At 38.1% G+C, this 21,426-nt stretch overlaps 1 protein-coding gene across 5 annotated transcripts in view; it reads left to right on the top strand.

The window, feature by feature from the left end:
- Positions 1-21,426, top strand: part of LOC131688707 (neuroligin-1-like) — a 757,193-nt gene that overhangs the window by 651,736 nt on the left and 84,031 nt on the right. For all 5 annotated transcript variants that reach the window (XM_058973158.1, XM_058973159.1, XM_058973160.1 and 2 more), the window contains one exon: positions 13,484-13,630. In XM_058973158.1, the coding sequence (XP_058829141.1) occupies positions 13,484-13,630 (147 nt within the window). The remainder of the gene's footprint in view (positions 1-13,483; positions 13,631-21,426) is intronic.

Here is a 21,426-nt window from a genome sequence, read left to right as displayed (position 1 = left end):
GCCTTGCCCTTACACCTCCCTCCTTCATCACTCCCCTCCCCTTGGACCACCCTCACGCCCGCATTTCCTTCATCCACCCCGTATACCGAAATAAGATGAAGGAATTCTGACGCATCCTCCACTCCCACTCTACTAACCCCCTATTCCCTACACTTTCAAACCCATTCCACCAACATTTCAAAATATAACCACATGAAGATAGCATTGAATTGATGCTGATTAAGCTAATTAAATATTATTCTTTTGTCTTTGTCATATAGAAAGGTTATGCAATTGCTCCAAAAACCGACTTTCTAACCGAGGCCCGGAGGGCCGAGTCTCATATAACATTCGACTCAGTTCGGCGAGATCGCAAAATATCTGTGTGTATGTATGTTTGTATGTATATGTGTATGTATGTGTGTATGTATGTGTGTATGTATGTATGTATGTATGTATGTATGTGTGTGTATGTGCGGATTTGTTAACAAAATGTCCGCATCGGTTTTTCGGAGATAGCTGAACCGATTTTTACAAACTAAAATTCAAATGAAAGGTATAATATTCCCATAGGTTGCTATTGAATTTCATTTTCAACCGACATCTTGTTCCGGATTACGAGTTGAAGAGTATGGTTACAAATCAAAATTTGTTGATTTGTCCACATCGGTTTCTCGGAATTTTCTGAACCGATTTTGACAAACTTGATTTTGAATGAAAGGTCCATCAGCTGCTGTTGAATTTTGTGTGGATCCGAGTTCTGGTTCCTGAATTACAGGGTGATACGTACGATCACGCAGCAAATCTCGATTCTAACGAATTCTGCGATGAATGTAAAAAGGTGATTTTTTTTCCAAAATGTAAACACAACTGTTGAATTTGTAGATCTAGGTCACCAACAGTCATTCAAAGTCTCTTTGGCCACACTGGCCACCATCGACGGATCCGGAAGCATCCAAATTCAGAATAACGGTTATATTGGTTTCTCGAAAATGGCTAGGCCGATTTGGTCAACTTAGCCTCAAATGAAAGGTGTTGCGTCCCTGGAAACTGATATTAAATTCCATTTCCATCCGACTTCCGGCTCCGGAGTTACGGGTTGTGGAGTGCGATCACATAAAAAACTCCGATTCAAACCGATACCGCGATGAATGCAAAAAGGTGCTCTTATATATACTTACCAAGTGTAATAAGAATGAAAGACATTTCCATAATGTTATATTGTACGAACCAGCTATTAAATCATAGTTTGGAGAAATAAGAAAGGCACAATTGCACCTCTAGGTGGATTAAAACAGGTTTTTTTATATTTCTATGAGATTTTGGTGTGTGTATTTCCAATGAATTTCAAACATCTTCGTAAATTGAATCCTACACCATTTGGAAACGAATGTTGTACAAAAATGTATATTGTTATTGCTTTGAATTTAATGTTATTAGCTTTACATACTATATTTCTGAAATTCTACGTATTCCTATCATTTGTTGGAAAAGATCCAATAAATTTCAAAAGAGTTTCCCTTAATAATTGTAGCCTACATAAGTTGCAATGATTCGAAGTACAAAATTACATATGTCATCGCATTGAATTTAAAATGTGTGAAATTTCTGAATTTCAAAAAAATATTTTACCGCAAATAGTATTTTTTTATTTCGATTATAGAGGTTTTAACCTTAAAGTCATTCGCCATTTCGGATTAGAAAAATCTCTTACGAAAAATTTCTAACCCTATGTGCGGGGTCGGGACTCGAACCCAGGTGCGCTGCGTACAAGGCAATCGATTTACCAATACGCTACGCCCACCCCTCCGCAAATAGTAACCTACATTAATTGGAACAGAATCTCTGAAAATAATGTGTCATCCTTTTGAATTCTAAGATATTCGATAAATAAATCCTAGCCACGCACGTCTGCCGAACGCGCTTGCCGTACTCACTTGCCGTATTCTTTTTGAGAAATAGTTTTAAAAAATTGTTGCGCCGTGCCGTGCCGCACCGCATTGATTGTGTTCGGAACTCAACTATTATCAATGCTTTACTATAAGCTCTGCTATAGTAATCACCTTTGCACTGCCGAGAAAAACAACAATACTGGAGAGAATAAAAGACCCTTGTTATTCGGTACACCGCACAGTGATCACCTTCCATACAAAAGTCGGACAAAACCTCAAAAGTGGCCCGAATTTGATTAAAACTTCACATTAGGGTAATTTTGTGACGCTGAATTCAAATTTGATGTTTATTTTTTTGTTTTTTATTACCTCAAAATTTTGGCACTTAGGGTGGTTCTAAAATTCAACATTAACGAATATAAAGTGCACTATTTGCGAAAATTCATTTTCAAAAAATTAGGCGCGGTGAATTTTTTAGCAGAATACACATTTTTTCAATTGTTGAAAATGATAAGACACATCTATAAATTATATTGCGAACCCTGGGTAGTCAAAGGCTACCACGCGTCTCCTTCAGACGTATCATGAAAAATCACCTTTTTTCATACCTCGGGGCAGAAAGGGGCAAAACAAGATATTCATTTTCGGAAAGTGCACTAATTTTCAAGTATCGTGAACAACAACCGATCTTTCCGAACCGTTTCAAAAAAAAAGTACAGCCACTTTGAACATTATAACTTTAAACTATTGCTCGATTTATTATTTGTTTTTCATGTCTGAGCAAGAAGAAAGGCTTGTATCGACTAAATCGAATGGCAGCTATAAGTCCAGCGAATAACCTTTCACATGAAATCAGTTTGATCCCAATCGGAATCTTAACTAAAAAGATATATTCATTTGAATAACTTATGTTTGAAAATAGTTTTCTTCAGAATTCATTATCTATTTCACCTTTGAAGTCATGTAAAAAATCGAACTATCGTCCTCGGGACTAAATATTTTGAGAAGACTCTATTCAACCTGTTAAAAAACAGAGAAAATATTAAATAATGAAAAATCAAAAATAAAATTTTGAGGTTTTGTCCGGCTAGACGACACTGCGTCGCTGTTGTGCTATCTTATGACAAACGCCATTTTGGGGTAAACTGAGTTAGATATGCCACATCACTTGGCTAAAAAATCTCTACAAAGTGGCGTTTTCAGAATTTTGACATTCTACTTGCTTACTGAGATATAGCGAGAAACGTGCTGAGAAATTTTCAATTTTTTACTTCAATTAACTGTGTATGGAGATTGGCTCAAGATATCTTGATGTATAAGATGTTTTTATGTTTAAAACTATCCGAGATACACAATGGTATAATAATTTTCAAAACAAAAATACACGCATTGTGTGAAAAAAGCAGTTTAAGTTTTAAATTGGAAATATAGCATGTTTGGCAACACTGTAACCAAAAATAACTAATTTTTCTAGATTCCCTGACTCAATTCCTTCAAGATGCATCTAACAGATTGTTTATAGACCAAATTAAGCCAAAGATATGAATAAAAGTTCATAATTGGTGAATTTTTTCTATGAAAAATTTTCCATGCGCGATTATGACACGCCATACAAATTTTGCCATCAATGCACACCTATGACACGTGTGAGTGCGACTTTTGTTTACATTTATAGTAAAAACTCGCAACATAGTCAACCGATCTTCGTAATATTTGAGAGATTAATACAGAATAGATAGAAGCATCAATCGTATTCTTTGAATTGTTTATACCATTTATAAGTTTCAAGCTATTCAATCTCAAACTTTAAAAATCGTTTTTCTCGGAATATGCTAAATGGCGCTTGTCATAAGATAGCACAACAGCGACGACTGTGTACCGGTTAGAAATGCGTATTTAAGGTGTAGTTTATCGAACAAAAAAGCTTTTTGTGAAACCATTGAGTAAAAGAAGAAGGTAATGTCATTGGTAAAGCATCATCATTCCCCATTGTGGGCCACTTTTTGTACCCGTTTGTAGTGCACCTTGAAATATCGTTACACATGACATTTGTATCACTGAATATGATCATAGTTATATGTTGCATTCAAGTGCAATTGCGTTCAAATTATTTGTTATTCTGTTGTCATCTGTATGGAAAAAAATGCCGCACATATTAAATAAAAAAATAATTCCATCGTCTATGCATTTAAAGTGTGTCACTATGCGCCACAAATATTTCACATATATCCGTTATGACTCTGACTTGGATGTGTCGGATGATTAAAAAGTTTGAATGATTTCTTCAATACAATTTTTGTTTCTTGGCTTGGGAGCTGAAAATATAATAAAAGTTCTTTAGCTTTTGTATTGTGTTATCAGCGGGTTTTCCTAGGTATCCTACAACCGGGGACATCTTTTTACCGAAAACATCTTTTCAGAAAATTGCTTATAACTTTGTTTCAAACTGAATTGATATACTTTCGGCAGAAAAACTAAGAATTAGCCACAGCTTTAGAAGAGCATATAGAACATAGTAAATAGATAATTGGAACGAATTTTATGAACAAAAAACACAAAGGTACACTCTTAGAAAAAATGAAAATTACATTTGACGTCAACAACGCAGCGACGTATTGTTCCGTCCGACAATAGGATTTTACATGCTATGATATGTAAAATTGAATATTGTGACTCTTTTGATGTAAAGCTCAGACTGAATGACCTAGAAAAAGACGAACATCTCACATTTTTACATATAATAAAATGTAAATTTATGTGAATTGGGACGCTCCTTTTATGTGCATCTGGCAAAACGTAATGTTACATGATTTTTTTTACATTTCTTATAAAAGAAATGTATAGAATTCGCTCAAACTTTCAAGATTTTTTCCGAGGCCCGGAGGGCCGAGTCTTATATACCAATCCACTCAGCTCGACGATTTGGGACAATGTCTGTGTGTGTGTGTGTGTGTGTGTGTGTGTGTGTGTGTGTGTGTGTGTGTGTCTGTGTGTGTGTGTGTATGTAACGGACAAATTCTCATTCGTGTTTCTCAGCAATGGCTGAACCGATCTTATCCAAACCAATTTTAAATGAAAGAACTAAAAAACAGTATGAACGCTATTAATTTGTTTTTGATTCTGATGCTTAGTTTCCAAGATATGAATGTTTGAATGTGTAAAAATGGCGTTTTTCGCAGTTTTTTTAAATTATCTGCCGAAATTGACAACATAGATTAACACTTTATATGTTTTTAGACAGCTTTAACGAATACCTTTCAAACAAGCTATAAATTGTTGAAATCGGACTATTATCAAAAGAGATATTTAACATTGAATGCGGACGAAAGATTTTTATCATTTCCCATTGCCAGAAATATGACCAAAAACATATAATCTATTATAAACGCCAAAACGGCTTATTTAAGGTCAATAGTATCTTCGGAGAATATAATGGAGGCAATATGCCCTTTCTTTTGGTATTGTGCTTTTACTGATTAATCTCCCTATGAGTGAGATATTTTCACAAATTTTCTTGGAAGTGTTTATATCGAAATGATGCCTTCAGCAAATTGTAGCTCTTACTTTTGCGAATAACTTTACTGAAGACATAAAATATCTATTTTGAATACTTTAAAAGTTATGGCTTGTTGTTTGTGGATTACCTTTTGTCGCCCATTTATTGTTCAATATAGTAATAATCCATTGAAATAAGCCAAACATTATTACGATAAAAAGAATTTTGTATTTCATTTTTCTATCTACAACCGCTAGAAATAATTACCGAGCACTTCCAAGTTGTCTGGAAGGAACTTGATACCTTATCAGTGCAAAAATGTTCATTTGTACGAACCTTCTGACTGCAATTTTTCTAACTGATAACCAACGGATCGATCGGAAACATATCGGAAAATGAAAGTGAAGTAAATAACTCCAAGCAACGGCGTAGCCAAGAGAAGGTTTTGGGGTTTAACAACTTCCCTCCCTACCACACCCAAACAATATATTGGATTGCAATTGAAAATTTATTGATGCAGACTGATTTAATTCAATATTACAATAACAATTATCTGATCCATACATTGATAACCTGTTGTTGTAAACATCATGAGGACTTTTGATAAATTGTCGGAATGGGGTCCTGATATGCAATTGATCTATTGGTCTTGATTTCACAGTTGCCTAATAGCATCAATAACAAATTCCTGCCTGAAAACATTCCAATAGAAAATTCCAGAGTTCTGTAATAAATCATAATCCTCAGATTTCTTTTCAAATTGAGCTCGCTTTTGTAGAGATGTACTGTAATGAGGGTCTTTATTTAATAGAAAGCGAAGTTAAAATTGATTTAATGTCTATGAAACATTTGCTAAAAATGTTTTTGCCTTTCTCATTCACTCTAAAATTCGTCAATCTAATCCCGACCGGGAGGGCCGAGTGTCATATGCTAATCGACTCAGTTCGTCGAGATAGGAAAATGTATGTGTGTGTATGTATGTATGTGTGTGTATGTGTGTATGTGAAAAAAAATATGACCTCTGTTAATCAGAGATGGCTGGATCGATTTGCACAAAGTTAGTCTCAAATGAAAGGTACAACCTTCCCATCGGCTGCTATTGAATTTTTTATTGATTGGACTTCCGGTTCCGGAGTTAGGAGTTGAAGAGTGCAATCACACAGCGAATTCCCATATAAACTGAAATGAAAAAATTTCAAAATCAAATTTGTATTTTTGATGCCAAATGACTTTATAATGCATGAACCATTGAGATTTGAAATAAACTCGAAAAAATAATGTTTGAAAAAAATTGATTTTTTTGGACTTTTTTGCCTTTCTCATATAGAAAGGTTATGCAATCACTCTAAAAATCGTCAATCATACCGGCCCGGAGGGAGTATGCAGTGAGGGGTTGCTGTTTTAAAATTAAAACTAGTTTAAAATTTCTTAACAAGTTGAAAATTTTCGGCAGGACCCGGACCTCCCGGATCTTACTATGTGATACTGAAACATCGCTTGAAACCAGCGGCGGTCAAGCGATGTTTCAGTATCACATAGTATCTCAAGATCGTGGCTGTCGATCCATTGTACGTATGTGCAAATCGTACTGAACATGTAATATTCATTTCCACCATCGTATTGAACATAACCAGCCATGGAATCGTAGTCTGGACAAATGAGAAAAGGCCAATTGCACCACTAGGTGGATCAAAATAGGTTTTTATTTTGGGAATGCGTCGAGTTGAGACGAAAACGTAATATGATTAATAACGAGGATAACACTTTCCGAATGTAGAGAGAAATTTATGAAAAATGACGATTTCCATTCGACTCTAGCAGGTCCTGATCGATTTTGATGGGCATTTGATTTTTGTTGTATGACCAATTATATGTATAGGTCAAATGTTCAAAAACAGTAATTTAAGGTCAAGATAACATCATTTTGAAACCGCCAATTTCGGAGGTTTAGTATCTTCGATGAGTTTTACAAACGTTAAACAGCGCATCATTTGATAAAATAAATTTGACGGTATATCGTCCAAGAAGTATTTATGGTGAATTTTCTCAGGTTAATATTCATGACTACAATAAAGTCTCAACAAATTTGCTAAAGACACGAACTCTGTTACTATTGTCTGAAAAATTAATTCTGCATAATTTTAAAACTTCAAAAATTACGGTTTCGGAATTATGCCGTTTGGACAGTAAGATCGATTTTCACCAAACTCCCACAAATTGTAAAATTGGTATTGTAAAAACGTGTTTAATCCACCTAACAGTGTGATGAGACATTTCTTATAACTCTTATCACTCTTCGGATATTATATCGTTTGAGAGCATTTAGAACTTGATGCTTCGCGATGTTTTTGATAACACATACTACCTGGGATAGTGGCAGGACTAAGAGAATCGCTCAAATCAGCATAGGACAACATCAGTGCTAGAAATCTCAAACCAAATCAATGGGAAAGCGAAAAAATGGCCCTTAAAATAGACATACCAACGAATTATTGTTAATGCTCTGTTAATAAAATATCTATATTGTGGTGGGAAAACTGAATTTTCCTAAAGGGGTTATATATTGTACTGAAACAAAAAAAAACATTTTTTTTTTAATCGATTTGAAGTTTATATTTTACTCAAATTTCCAACGCGACTGAGAACTAAGAAATCAACGCTTTTTCTTGAAAAGGGCGATACTGGCAGTGATACCATTCAAAGAAAATCAACAGTGTATATTTCCAGACTTGGTTTTATTTTCTATTTAAGAACTATTGTATTTTTTTGCATCCTAGATTGCATGATTCAGTGATCGAAACCCAAAACTTTATAAAGTATTTGAAATTATTAAATTAAAATTTGTTTTTGCTATTGAAATTGACAAAATGATAGTATCGCCCCTTTGGCGATTGTTTACTTTTTCGGTCCCATCTATCAGCATTGAAGTATCGCCCTTACGTTTTTTACAATAACTACCGTTTTACATCACCGATTTCGTCCGGCTTTTTTCAATAGAGATCATTGTTACTATTTACAGCTGGTATCAGTTTGATAATCCTAAAAAATACGAAAATAACAGTTTCGCCTCTAAACTGCTGGCAAAAAAAGTATCGCCCTGTTTGTTTGCATGGAGCGTGGAGGGCGAAACTTTAAATAAACAAACAAAAATACAGTTTCGCCTGTTATACTTTTTGCTGTAGTTTAAGAAAGCAGTATCGTAGAATCCAAATTTTTAGGTTAATTTGTTGCGTTTCAAAGCCCTCATTCGCATGTAAGAAAAAAGCCCTATGTTTACATTTGTAAGTATCGCCCTTTTCACAAAAAAAGCGTTGAAATGAAATCGCAGCTCCTGATATCACGCTATCTCTGAAGTGCATGCGTGCATAGTTTCAAATTTTTCTTCGACATCGACTTTTTCTAAAGGTGACTTCCCAGTAGTATTCTTGATTTGAATTATTATCGCTAATCCTAATGCAAAAGAACAAATAAAAACCTCACGAAAACGAACCGTTTGGGAAAATCATCATCATTACTGGAATTTTCATTTTCACGAAACTTTTCGATAACCTTCCGTCACTTGCGTTAATGCACTGGGTGCACAGTAGGGTGACGGAAAAAATGGCCCCTATCGGCCCACCTCTGCGTCGATTCCTAGTCCCACCAGGAGTACTTGCACCAAATTTGAAGCAAATCGGACAAGTCTAACTACCGGACCAACGGGCCTGAAGTTTGTATGGGAATTTTCAATAATTTACATGGAGAAAACCCATCAGCACGCATTTTCGCCGCTAGGTGGCACTGTATGCATCGTATTATCACTGTAAGTGAAAATAAGAAGGATAATTGAATTGTCTACAACTTAGTCGAAGACTGCAAGTAAATCCGACTTTGTTAAAAGAAGTTATTAAACTTTTAACGAAGTGATGTCTGAGTCAGTTTTGCATGGGGCCTAATAGCGCATAGTTGTGTATCAGTACTCGATTCACACGAACTAAACATTTTTGTGAAATAATCGTTAGGTTTAGCTCAATGGTATGTTCAGAAGAATTATAGTAAATATTACGAGTCATGCTTTAATTAGAAAATTTTAGTTCCACCTGTTACCGCATAGAGGGCGCCAACACTAACTTTTCAACGGAGAGAGATAGAAATTTGGTGTCTTCTACAAAGTTATAGAACAGGCATTTTTCAGTATTTCTTCTGAACATCTTGATACTCTATCTCTCTTCTATGAAAAGTTAGTAGTGGCGCCCTCTATGCGGTCACAGATGGAACTAAAATTTTCTAACCAAAACATAACTCGTATTATTTACTATAATTCTTGTAAACATACTATTCGGCTAAATCTAACCATTATTTCACAAAAATATATAGTTCGCGTGACTCGAGTGCTGATACACAACCATGCACTGCTAGGCCCCATGCAAAACTGACTCAGACATCACTTCGTTAAAAGTTTAATAACTTCTTTTAACATAGCCGGATTTACTAGCAGTCTTCGACTAAGTTGTAGATAATTAAAATATCTTTCTTATTTTCACTTACAGTGATAATACGATGTATACAGTGTCCCCTAGCGGCGAAAATACGAGCTAGTGAGTTTTCTTCATGTAAATTGTTGAAAAATCCAATATAAACTTCAGGCACGTTGGTCCGGTAGTTAGACTTGTCCGATTTGCTTCAAATTTGGTACAAGTACTCCTGGTGGGACTAGGAATCGACTCAGGGGTGGGCCGGAGTTTTCAAAAATTCATCATTTTTCTGGGCAGTCTAGTGCACAGTGCTCTAAAAATCTAGCGAAATCGTCTTAGGGCACCAGCGGGTCTGTAAAGAATACTAAAAATTAATTTCTATTCCATAATTTTCAGTTCAGCAATTCGAGAGATCGTGCTCACCGCAAGCCATGAAAAATAGACTACGTTGTGAAGCGATGGTCACTATTTATTAAAAAATCACGGTTGAATAAAAAATAAAACTATTAAAAAAATTCAAATAGTTTATAATTTTCACAAACTTATTAGGAAAAATTGTTTAATAAGCTTTCGTAATATTGCGTAGGAAAAAAGCTGAAAATTTGAAAATAAATCTGAGGACTATGATTGATTACAGAACTCTGGAATTTTCTATTGGAATGTTTTCAGGCAGGAATTTGATATTGATGCTATTAGACAACTGTGAAATCAAGATCAATAGATCAGTTACATATCAGGACCCCATTCCGACAATTTATCAAAAGTCCTCATGATGTTTACAACACCAGGTTATCAATCTACGGATCAGATAATTGTTGTTGTAATATTGAATTAAATCAGTCAGCATCAATAAATTTTCAACTCCAATCCAATTTTTTTTTGGTGTGGTGGGGGGGGGGCTGTATGGTGTTAAACCCCAAAACCTTCTCTTGGCTACGCCGTTACTTGGAGTTATTTATTTCGCTTTTCATTTTCCGAAAGGTTTCAGATCGATCCGATGGTCATAAGTTAGAAAAATTGCAGTCAGAAGGTTCGCACAAATGAACATTTTTGCACTGATAAGTTATCAAGTTCCTTCCAGACAACTTGGAAATGTTCGGTGATTATTTCTAGCGGTTGTAGATAGAAAAATGAAATACAAAATTCGATTTATCGAAATAATGTTTGGCTTATTTCAATGGATTATTACTATATTGAACAATAAATAGGCGACGAAGAGTAATCCACAAACAACAAGCCATAACTTTTAAAGTATTCAAAATAGATATTTGAAGTCTTTAGTAAAGTTATTCGCAAAAGTAATAGCTACAAATTTGCTGAAGGCATCATTTCGATATAATCACTTCCAAGAAAATTTGTGAAAATATCTCACTCATAGGGGGATTAATTAGCAAAAGCACAATACCAAAAGAAAGGGCATATTATCTCCATTAAATTCACTGAAGATACAATTGACCTAAAATAAGCCGTTTTGGCGTTAATAATAGATTACATGTTTTTGGTCATATTTCTGGCAATGGGAAATGATAGAAATCTTTCGTCCGCATTTAATATTAAATATCTCTTTTGATAATAGTCCGATTTCAACAATCTATAGCTTGTTCGAAAGGTATTCGTTAAAGCTGTCTATATAATATATATTTATATATAACATATAAATTGGTAATCTGTATTGTCAATTCCGGCAGATAATTTAAAAAAACTGCAAAAAACGCCATTTTTACGCATTCAAACATTCATATCTTAAAAACTAAACATCAGAATCAAAAACAAATTAATAGCGTTCATACTGTTTTTTAGTTCTTTCATTTAAAATTGGTTTGGATAAGATCGGTTCAGCCATTGCTGAGAAACACGAATGAGAATTTGTCCGTTACATACACACACACACAGACACACACACACAGACATTGTCCCAAATCGTCGAGCTGAGTCGATTGGTATATAAGACTCGGCCCTCCGGGCCTCGGAAAAAATCTTGAAAGTTTGAGCGAATTCTATACATTTCTTTTATAAGAAATGTAAAAAACGTAAGGGCGATACTTCAATGCTGATAGGTGGGACCGAAAAATTAACCAACGCCAAAGGGACTATATTCTATATATACTATCATTTTGTCAATTTCAATAGCAAACACAAATTTTAATTTAATAATTTCAAATACTTTATGAAGTTTTGGGTTTCGATCACTGAATCATGCAATCTAGGATGTAAAGAACACAATAGTTCTTAAATAGGAAATAAAACCAAGTCTGGAAATATTCACTGAAGTTGATTTTCTTTGAATCACTGCTACTATCGCTTTTTTCAAGACAAATCGTTGATTTCTTAGTTCTCAGTCGCGTTGTAAATTTGAGTAAAGTATAAACTTCAAATCGATTAGAAAAAAATCGATTTTTTTGGCTCAGTACAATATACATAACCCCTTTAGGAAAATTCAGTTTTCCCACCACAATGCATTTATTGAGGAATTTAGATATTTTATTAACAGAGCATTAGCAATAATTCGTTTGTATGTCTATTTTATTGGCCATTTTTTCGCTTTCCCATTGATTTGGTTTGAGATTTCTAGCACTGATGTTGTCCTATGCTGATTTGAGCGATTCTCTGAGTCCTGCCACTATCCCATGTAGTATGTGTTATCAAAAACATCGCGAAGCATCAAGTTCTAAATGTTCTCAAACGATATAATATCCGAAGAGAGTGATAAGAGTTATAAGAAATGTCTCATCACACTGTTAGGTGGATTAAAAGCGTTTTTGCTGTTTTTTTTTACTTTCATCTAACTACACAGAGATAAAAGAGAGGGCCTGAGCTCCAGAAAGGACTCGCCACCCTAACTGGCTACTCGTCGGGCCTGTTCACTTTTAACGTACCGAATCTTAAGGAGTAAACGATCTATATTCATTCAAAAAAATAGTGTCAGGTTCTACTAAACAAATGCTTGACACAATACTTTGAAATAAGATCTAAACAGTAATTTGTAGGCGTTTATATGTAATGTACTGTACTATTTCAAATTATCTTGTTAAAAAGTCGATTTGTTACAATTGTTTAAATAAGACTTCTTCCGAAGGAACCCCAGAGCCTATAGGAATCTAGTACTAGTATCGAATGAAAATACAAAAAATAAAATATGGAGTAGAGAAAAAAATTGAATTTCGTGTTTTTTCTACTTACTCGACGGAAAATTAGAAAACTCCCCATTGGAGCTAAAAATAATATCTATTCAGCGAGTAATGGAGCTCAACGAAGCGCAAACTTCCCCAGTCTTGAACTAAACTAAAGGTAGCTGTTTCAGTGGTTTCCCAAGATATCAAGTTGATACTGCCTTTGAAATCATTGTAAAGAATAAAGAAAACCAGAAGTCTTCATCGCATAAAAAGCTTTTTCATCTTAAACCGTATTGTGATACTACAATTCGCAAAAGACCATGCTCGCTGGGGAGATTTGGTTCGATTCAATGATTCAGTGCACTTCATTTTTTTTACATTCGCTCCAATCCGACTCGATGCATCAATTGTTCGAATCACCCACGAAAAGAGAAACTCATTCTAATGCATTTCTACGCTCCGACTGTCGGTCACAATGTTGCATTATTCCGCTTTCGATTTATCCTTCTTCTTATTCTGCTACCTGCTTTCATTCGATTTCGCTTGCAGCAACCAAACCGAAGATGCGTAGTCACTATCGAGGTCACAAGATGGCACTCTGGCTGAATCTGATCCCGCAGCTGCACCGCCCCGGGGATCCGGAGGTTTCGATGCGACATCATCACTTCCGCGAGCGGGACCCGCACTACTATGCTGGTAAGTACATATATAAAGTAGAACGGGATTATTGAAGGGGCGTCTCACTGGAATGTGTGGAGCGAACATGGGAACGAAGTTCCAGTACGTTAATACACACGTTCTCAACATGCATGCTGTACGGAGATACCCGTGGAAAAAATGCGAAGTGCCTCGGGGGATAAACTCATTCAGCGCATTTTATGTGAAATGAAAATTCCAATTTATATTGCTCATCGTTCGCTGACCATTGGCATGGAAGGGAGCTCAACTGGGGCATCAAACGTGCCAATTGTGTTCGGTGGATTATCACTTGTATCGAATTTATAGAAAAATTCACAATCTTTGAGGACACCGTCCAACGGACAAATATCACGTGTACCACATAGAACCTGAACATAATTCTATCGAAAACATTTTTCGGCTCTTATTACCAATAACATCAACTAGAAATTGGTTTTCGCAGAACGCAAATATGCCCCTAAATCTACTGAAATCAAGTTTTCAACAAAATTCCCGAAAAAATAACACGCATTCTTCCAGCATCAAATTTATTTAGCAGAAAAACACCGGTTGAATTGAAAGGAAATTCAGCAATAGCAAAAAGTCAATCAAAAACAGAACTTTTATTTGCGAATTAAACTTGTGCGTAACCGTTGGGCATTCCTAAACAAGTCCCAACAAACCGGTCAGTTCCGATAGACCAGAAGTTTTTTTATCTTTTCCTACTCTGGTTTCGTTCGTTTCACAACACTGCACGCGTGTTTTTATCGTTCCACTAACATACCCAACCCTAGCCGCCTCCGGGCAATTGAGGCCAATTCCAACAACGACAACACTAAAATTCGAACACTCTTTGTCACGGCCGGCCGGCAGAAAGGACAGTTTTCTGTTGGATGGGTGATTTTATCTGCCTACCGGGCAAACGGAAGCACACCGTATGTGACTGAAGATTTTCCCTGTAGATTTTGGTTGGGGCCGGTCGAGAAAGGTGAACCCGAATTGGATTACAGTCAAACGGAGGTCGTCAGTTCGGAATGGGATTAGTCGGTGCAGGGGTTTTTAACATGAAGTGAATTTGAAACATTGTTATGAATTGTGATGTGCGAAGCATACTGCTGAGGTTAACGTTTACGGTTGGAGTATGTCTGGAGCCTGGAATGAAAGTACATACGGAGATAAATCGGAAACTGTTGATTGGATCTCACAGGGGTTCGCTTGATTTTTTGAGCACTTTAATTTAAACCAAATGTACGTGTTCAGCACTATAATGTTTATGTGTTTTTTATGAGCATTAGCAACAAGCTTATCTTTTTCTATTCCTTCATTGCACTAGGATATTTAGCACGCGTTGTAGGAACAAATTTTCAAACCATGCAACAATGTAAGAATCGTATACTATTTCGGTTTCGCATACGTCGGATCGTGCCCTAGAGTGCTCATCGATGTTTCTTGCGTTAATCCATCAACAAACCGGCGCCAGTAAACCACGTTTCTTGGCTTTCATCAGACTCTTCAATTGCGTTTCTAATTTATTGTACTATCGATATCCAGCAGGTTAACCATCGTCGCGGCGTATACGTTTCAACACTTTTTGCCCCGCAAGGGATTGGAGAAGCAGCTTTAGATGATCACGCCCGGTACCAATTAGTGGTACAGTTGCTGCTCAAGCTAGTGGTATTTATATTCAAATATCGCAATCAACCACATTTCAAAGTATATTACAGTAATAATTGAACTAAATATATTGTAAAGATTCATCCGTTAATTATTACGACACATTAGATTGATTGGTAAACGAGCAATAGTCATCGAAATGAAACCAAAGTTTTACAGAATCAAATGCACAACATTTTTTATTGATGCCCTCCATAAGAGCTTGTACAGTCGTTTTCGGTACGTTTTTGTGTACTTCTCAATCATGTACTTTTCGTCGCTTGTCTCTTCCGAAATTCGCTCTGTTCCAAAAACCGTTTTGGAGGCAGTTAGTTTTGTAGACCTCACTGTTCTTGGTGCCTTTCGTCACGAATGATTCACTAGGTTTACCACAAGTTCATATGGCCTGCCAAATCAGATACTTCGAAGCAAATTTCGACAGCTTCTTCCGTTTGCAGCGGTCATCCACAGCAAACTTGTCTTTACTTTGGAAACTTTTAGAGGACCCTTGAGACTGTCGTATATCCATCAGTTTTCCCACAGGTGCTATGCAACAGCCCAGGTTTTCACATGTGAGTTCATAAAATTCTTTCCCGAGCGATTTATATCTGGACCGTATCCTTATTGACATCCTGAGAAAAATTTAGTCAAATCTGCAAAAAAATGATATTGCATATAAAGTAATATTCATTTTTTTAATTCGTTTATTTGCTACGGCGTTAGCTTCTCGGAGCCGTGGGTCTTTTATATATTTACATGATGTAAACAATAAAAATAACAAACAATTAATGCTAAGATCGATCCCGCACGCGCGACTTGCCATTGCGCGTGGAGATCCGTTTTCGTGTCGGGGAAATCATTGCATTCACGTCAACTATATCAAGGGGGTCATTTGTATCTTTGTCGTCTTCGCACATGTCCGGGTCATTATCGGGGTTACTGCCTTGATGTTCGCGATCAGGTGTTGTTTCTAACTGCTTTCCCTTTCGGGTCAGGACCGTGAACCCTCCGTCATTGCTAGTAGCTCCCTCGTTGCCAGGATTAGCTGTTGAGTTTGTGGTACTTGACGCGGCCTTCGCAGCTGTCATTATTGCTTGAACAGCAGCCACAAATTTGGCAACCGTTTGTGGCTCAGGGAATGATATTGGAGACTGAGTGTTGGTATTTCTTTCTGTAGATGAGCTTTTCTTAGCGGTTTCTGGGCAGGGTTGTCCGTAATGTGCCGTTTGTTCACCGAACTGGCACGTGTTAGTTTGTCCTTGATATGTACATAGAGTTCGCTGTATAATGGTATCACCCCCTTCTGTTGTGTATTGCAGGGTAAGGTAGGAGGGGATGGGTTGGTCTACCCGCATTCTCACCACAAAAACACCTGAAATACCTGGAAAGTAGTTCCTCCACATATCCTCCGTAATGGATTCCACTTCTCCGAAATACGTCATGAATCTTTTAATGGCCACTTTGCAAGTACGTGGTGCCAAATCATGTAATTTAACTGCCACGGTTTCGTTATCCATATACACAGGGATCTTGAGTTTTGCGGTGTCACAATCCAGAACGTTTTTCAAGTTGTTTTGCGAAATGAATCTTTTTGCCTGGGCGAATTTGCTGAACGTTATCAGCACCGCGTGTCTGACGTGCTCCAACTGGATGAAACTGACGTCTAAAAACCGAAGTTGCATTTTCTCCTTTAGCAAATGTTCCACATCACCAATACTCGGTCTTATGCAGAAAGACCGGAAGTCAATGGCCACCGTGTTGGTCCGAAGAATCACATTTTGTTGTCGAGACTCAGTCATCTTGATAGAATAATAGTAACGGTTCCCTTTGCTCTTCAGACAAAGCACACAAGAAAAAAGCAACTGCTTGCGCTGGCTTGGGTAGCAGCAGAGAGCACACTGGTATTGTGACTGATGCCTTTGGTGGTTGAGAATAGACTGATGAAGTAATATTCATTTGTGAATATCGACTTACTATAGCGGTTTTGAAAACTGAATCTGTTTCGGCCAACTGTTGGGCTTTCTTCAGTACAAGCTATTCAACCCTTTCCTCCTCGTACGGCTGCAAATTCAAATTACCACCTTTCCCTGAACAGCTGTTATCTTGTGCCGGTGTGGGGAATAAATGGTCGAATAGCTAATTCTGGAGATGGCTAAAAGCCATCAGTGGGCCGAAACGTGAATAGATTTTTTTTCAATTTTACACCGACAAAATGAATCAAAAACTGCCACAATATTTTTATGTTCTCATAATTTATCATCACAATTTTCAACATCATTTGACAAATCAGATTAGACTAGATTAAGTCAAGAGTGAATTTGCTGCCACTTTTTGCAACATCTTGTTTAATAGACATTTTACAAAATGGTGCATTATTCGGTTGCATACCGTTTATCAACGCGATTTTAATATCGTTTGCTTTTCTAATTTGTTTATTCGTGTACTTCAACAGAATATCTGTGCAAAATATGAGCGTTGTATTTTACAAACTCCAAGAGATACAGCGTTTTGAAGGGAACAAGCAGGACTCGACTAACGCACAGCGGAACAGTCACCATTTCTGAAACCGACGCTTTCGAAACTGGCGGGCAGTGTTCCAAAAAATATATCCACACTTAAAGATATATAGTTACAATAAAATTCCCTAAGAAAAGTGTTACAATAAAGTTACAGTTACAATAAAATTCCATAAGAAAAGTGCTTCGGATATCTTATTACACTGGATTGAAGGATACAACGATGCGTGGCGTGCATTGAAATTGCGTTATGGGAACAAGCGACAGTTAGTTCGATGTCACATAAAGGCTTTGATCGATACTTACTTGATACTTGATGGGCAACAATTCGCTTCGTTGAACCTACGCCGAGTGAAGAATTCTCCTCCACTGGACCCGGTCCTAGACCAATCTCTTCCAGTCACCCTGGACGTTGAGTGCTTTTACGTCCTCTTCCACTGAAAACAGCCATCGTGTACGCGGCCTGCCACAGAGTCGTCTGCCTCTTCCCGTTTATCCACTCCTGTATATACTTGGTAAAACTCGTGATTAATGCGACGCCGCCAGATGCCATTTTCTTCTTTACCGCCGAGTATTGTTCGCAGCACCTTACGTTCGAAAACACCGAACGCTCTTCGATCAACTTCCTTTAACGTTCGCGTTTCATGGCCGTACAAGGCAACCGGAACTATCAATGTCTTGTACAACGCGAATTTTGTCTTCGTCTGCAAACTACGGGACGTTAGCGACCTACGAAGATCGTAAGCCCTATTCGCAGCTACAAGACGCCGTTTCACCTCGCGGGTAACATCCATATCGCACGTCACTAGAGTTCCAAGGTACACAAATTCCTCCACTACTCCAAATTTATCACCACCTAACACCATTTCACCACCAACATCACTATTGGACCCACGTATTCTTCCAGCTATCATGTACTTCATCTTGCTGGTATTGATTGTGAGACCAATTCTTGCTGTCTCCCTTTTAAAAGGCACGAATGCCTCTTCCACGGCTCGGCGGTCGATTCCAATGATATCAATATCGTCCGCAAATCCTAGCAGCATATGCGACCGAGTGGCGATGGTACCGTTCCTTTGCACGCCTGCTCTCCTGATGGCACCTTCAAGAGCAATGTTGAACAGAAAGTTTGACAGCGCATCACACTGCTTCAATCCGTCTAAGGTTACGAAGGACATCGAAATCTCATACGCAACCCGAACACTTGATTTCGATCCATCCAGCGTTGCATGAATCAGCCTAATCAGTTTCGTCGGAAAACCATGTTCTACCATTATCTGCCATAACTCGTTTCTTTTCACTGAATCGTACGCCGCTTTGAAATCACCAAACAGATGGTGTGTCTGCAAGTTGTATTTCCGGAATTTATCTAGGATCTGTCGCAGGGTAAACATTTGATCCGTTGTTGATCGGTCTTCACGAAAATCACCTTGGTATTCGCCGACGAAAGACTCCTCCAACGGCCTCAATCTGTTGAACAGAATACGTGACATAATTTTTTACGCCGAATTGAGGAGCGATATTCCTCGATAATTGGCGCACTCCAGTCTGTGTCCCTTTTTGTATAAGGGCAAATGAGGCCCTCTAGCCAGTCAGCAGGTAGTTCTTCTTCTTCCCATACCTTCAAAAGAGTACGGTGAAGTATTTCGTGCAGCTGCCCACTATCGTGTTTGAAAAGTTCGGCAGGAAGCTCGTCCTTTCCAGCAGCCTTACAGTTTTTCAGCTCTTTGATTGCCTTTTTCACCTCTTCTAGCGTCGGAGGCTCCACAGCTTGTCCATCGTCACTTATCCTTATTCTGTTCGTTGACGCGCTAACATTCTCTCCATTCAACAATGTCTCGAAGTGCTCCATTTGGCTGCCACCTTAGTTTTATCTGTCAGCAAGCTACCTTCACGGTCAGTGCACATGACCGGAGACGGCGCTGTTTTTCTCCGTACGCCATTGACAGTTTCATAAAATTTCCGCATATCATTTTGTTCCATACTGTTTTGCCCCTCGGTACCCAAGTAACAATAGAAGTTTTATAGCACGCTACAAGTGCAATCTAAGTTTTATCAGTGGCTATAAAACTGTCATAAATCCACAATTGTTACTAGGGTAATGACGTTCTCCTCATACTGCTTTTTCTTTCTGGGGTGAATTCTTTTTTCGGCTCCACTTGCTTCCTTGTACCGCTCTCTGTTCTGCCGGGTACCAGACACTAACATCCGGCTTCTGGCAGCATTTTTCTCATCCGTCACTCTCTGGTACTCCTCATCGAACCAAGCTCACCGCTCCGTGGATTGACTCCCCACAGAGTGTTGAGGTTGTCGTCTACGTTGATTCCCCTTATCCGCTCATCAAGCTTTTGGTGGTACTCGTCCGTCACACCTTTTGCTGAAAAGCGCTGGATATTGAAACGCAACGGTCGCTGAGTTCTTGAGTTCGCTACGGTTGATAACCGTGCTCGAATCTTACTGACAACGAGATAGTGATCAGACTCGATGCTTGGTCCTCTGAAGGTCCTCACATCTATAACATCCGAGAAGTGTCGGCCGTCTACCAGGACATGGTCTATTTGATTGAAAGTTTCGCCATTCGGGTGCATCCAGGTGTGCTTACGGATGTCTTTGCGTGCAAAGTAAGTGCTGCTGATGGCCATCCCTCTAGCTGCAGCGAAGATCACTAGTCTCAGGCCGTTGTCATTGGTTACAGAGTGAAGGCTCTCCTTACCTTGATTGGACAGAAAAAGTTCTCTCTACTGACATGAGCGTTGGCGTTCCCGATAACAATTTTCACGTCATGCTTTGGGCAGTCTGCGTAGGTTTTGTCGAGACACTCGTAAAACGCGTCCTTCACGTCATCGGGTTTATCTTTTGTCGGTGCATAGATGTTGATCAAGCTGTAGTTGAAGAATTTGCTCTGTACCCTCAATGCACAGATTGAGCTAACCGGTTTCCACCTTATAACACGTTTCATCTGGTTGCCGATCACTATGAAACCGACTCCATGTTCTGCCTTTTCGCCGCCGCTATAGTAGATGTTGTATTTGAAGGAAGTGTTGGCGATGGGATTCACCGTCCTGAATTCACGTTCTCCAGTTCTAGGCCACCGCACCTCCTGAATCGCAGCCACGCTCACTCCAACCGTCTACAGGCTTTGTTCGATATTCCTGCTATAAAAAGGGAAACTGCCGATGAACTGTTAGGGCTGGTGGACAAATTCGTGCACCATATTTCCGTTTTGAGACGATTGAGAGAAGGTACGGATGCTTGGAGTTCTATGTTGGTCTACCGGTTGTCTATTTGTTTGGATTCCCACACGTTGCGTGAATGGGAAAATTATTGCGCTCGTCTCGATTCAGACAACGTATCTGCCGTGCTTGGAGGGACGGCTGACCCTCTTTTTGAGGATTGCGACGATACCATGCCATCTTAAATCTCGATGGTAAATTTTCTACAAAATTATGCCAGGGTTCTTCAATCAGTTGGACCCTCTTCCCTTGCTGGACGGGAGCGAGACCCCAAGCCTAAGCCACCAGATAAGTTTGGCGCTCATATTAGCTGTTCGTCCACTAAGCTAGGTCCCCAGAGCACGAGAAAAAGTGAACAGTGTAATCAGGGTCATTCTCTCTAACAATGTCCGCAATTTCAAAGATTGTCAGA

Source organism: Topomyia yanbarensis, chromosome 3, assembly GCF_030247195.1.
Source record: "Topomyia yanbarensis strain Yona2022 chromosome 3, ASM3024719v1, whole genome shotgun sequence".
Classification (NCBI taxonomy): Eukaryota; Metazoa; Arthropoda; class Insecta; order Diptera; family Culicidae; genus Topomyia; species Topomyia yanbarensis.
Note: the sequence above shows the minus strand (reverse complement) of the source record. Positions and strands in the feature narration are given on the sequence as shown.